Source organism: Homarus americanus, unplaced genomic scaffold (genome assembly GCF_018991925.1).
Source record: "Homarus americanus isolate GMGI-L3 unplaced genomic scaffold, GMGI_Hamer_2.0 scaffold12600, whole genome shotgun sequence".
In the NCBI taxonomy this organism is placed as follows: domain Eukaryota; kingdom Metazoa; phylum Arthropoda; class Malacostraca; order Decapoda; family Nephropidae; genus Homarus; species Homarus americanus.
This window is the reverse complement of record NW_024757679.1, coordinates 9,519-10,682: the sequence shown is the minus strand read 5'-3', so window position 1 is coordinate 10,682 and position 1,164 is coordinate 9,519. Positions and strand designations below refer to the sequence as shown.

Below are 1,164 nucleotides of genomic sequence, written 5' to 3'. Positions count from 1 at the left end.
CCACTATCTACACATCATCTCCCACATCCCCACTATCATCACTTCACATCCCACATCCCCACTATCTACACATCATCTCCCACATCCCCACTATCATCACTTCACATCCTACATCCCCACTATCTCCACATCATCTCCCACATCCCCACTATCTACACATCATCTCCCACATCCCCACTATCTATACATCATCTCCCACATCCCCACTATCATCACTTCACATCCCCACTATTGCCTCCACTACAGAAGTTTTCTATTGACAAAGTTCCAACCATAGTACTGTATAATGTAACACCTTTTCATAAAAACTGGTCAAATTTGAAGTTGTATACCTACTGACCCCAGACACATTTTGGTAAAAAGGTTCAAAATGACTGATATTCTGTCTGGCTCCCTCAAGAGGAAGTGGTCTGAAGACCTCTCAGATGAAGGCGAAGAGGCGGAGAAGCGACCTTGTCTAGATGGAACAGGGCTGATGGATTCGCCTGAGCATGAAAAGGTAAAGGAGTTAGATGACACGGATGAAAGTGAAGATGATGTCTCACCTGAGAGTGATGAAGATTTTTATGGGGAAATGTTAGAATACGAATTCTTGGACAGCAGTGTTAGCAGTGATGATGTAGATGGATGGTTCAAGTCAGATGAGAGCGATGGATCTGAATCAGATGAGAGCGAAGGATCTGAGTCAGATGAGAGCGAAGAATCTGCATAGGAGTGAAGACAAGAAATCGACGAAGGAGGTGGACAAGTGGTCAAACTACGAAGAAAAGACTAAGCGGGTGGAGAACAGGGTTGTCAGATGTACCATAAGCTTCATGACCAACACTCATGCCATCTCATGGTCAAATCGGCCAAACCGTTTTTATTTTGCAAAATTCGGCCAAATCTTTTTGGATGGGCAACATACATATATTGTTTCTCACTAGCGATTTTTTATTTTTTTTTATTATTTATAGTACTTTATTATTATTATTGTTGTTGTTGTTGTTACCTGTATCATTTTTATTATATTTTATTTTTAATTGTGTATTTTTATTATAAATTCTATTTACTATAAATTAATTATTATTATCTCTCTCTCTCTCTCTCTCTCTCTATATATATATATATATATATATATATATATATATATATATATATATATATATATATATATATATATAT

General features: G+C 37.3%; 1 protein-coding gene across 1 annotated transcript; it reads left to right on the top strand.

The window, feature by feature from the left end:
• The first annotated feature begins 370 nt into the window (after window positions 1-370).
• On the top strand, window positions 371-712 carry LOC121857613 (probable DNA-directed RNA polymerase subunit delta). Its single transcript, XM_042353675.1, has one exon. It carries the CDS (start codon window positions 371-373, stop codon window positions 710-712), a length of 342 nt encoding a protein of 113 aa, XP_042209609.1.
• Window positions 713-1,164: the final 452 nt, after the last annotated feature.

Excerpts from the sequence above, each read along its gene's own strand:
- LOC121857613 (XM_042353675.1), top strand. The coding sequence starts at position 371 with ATGACTGATATTCTGTCTGGCTCCCTCAAGAGGAAGTGGTCTGAAGAC.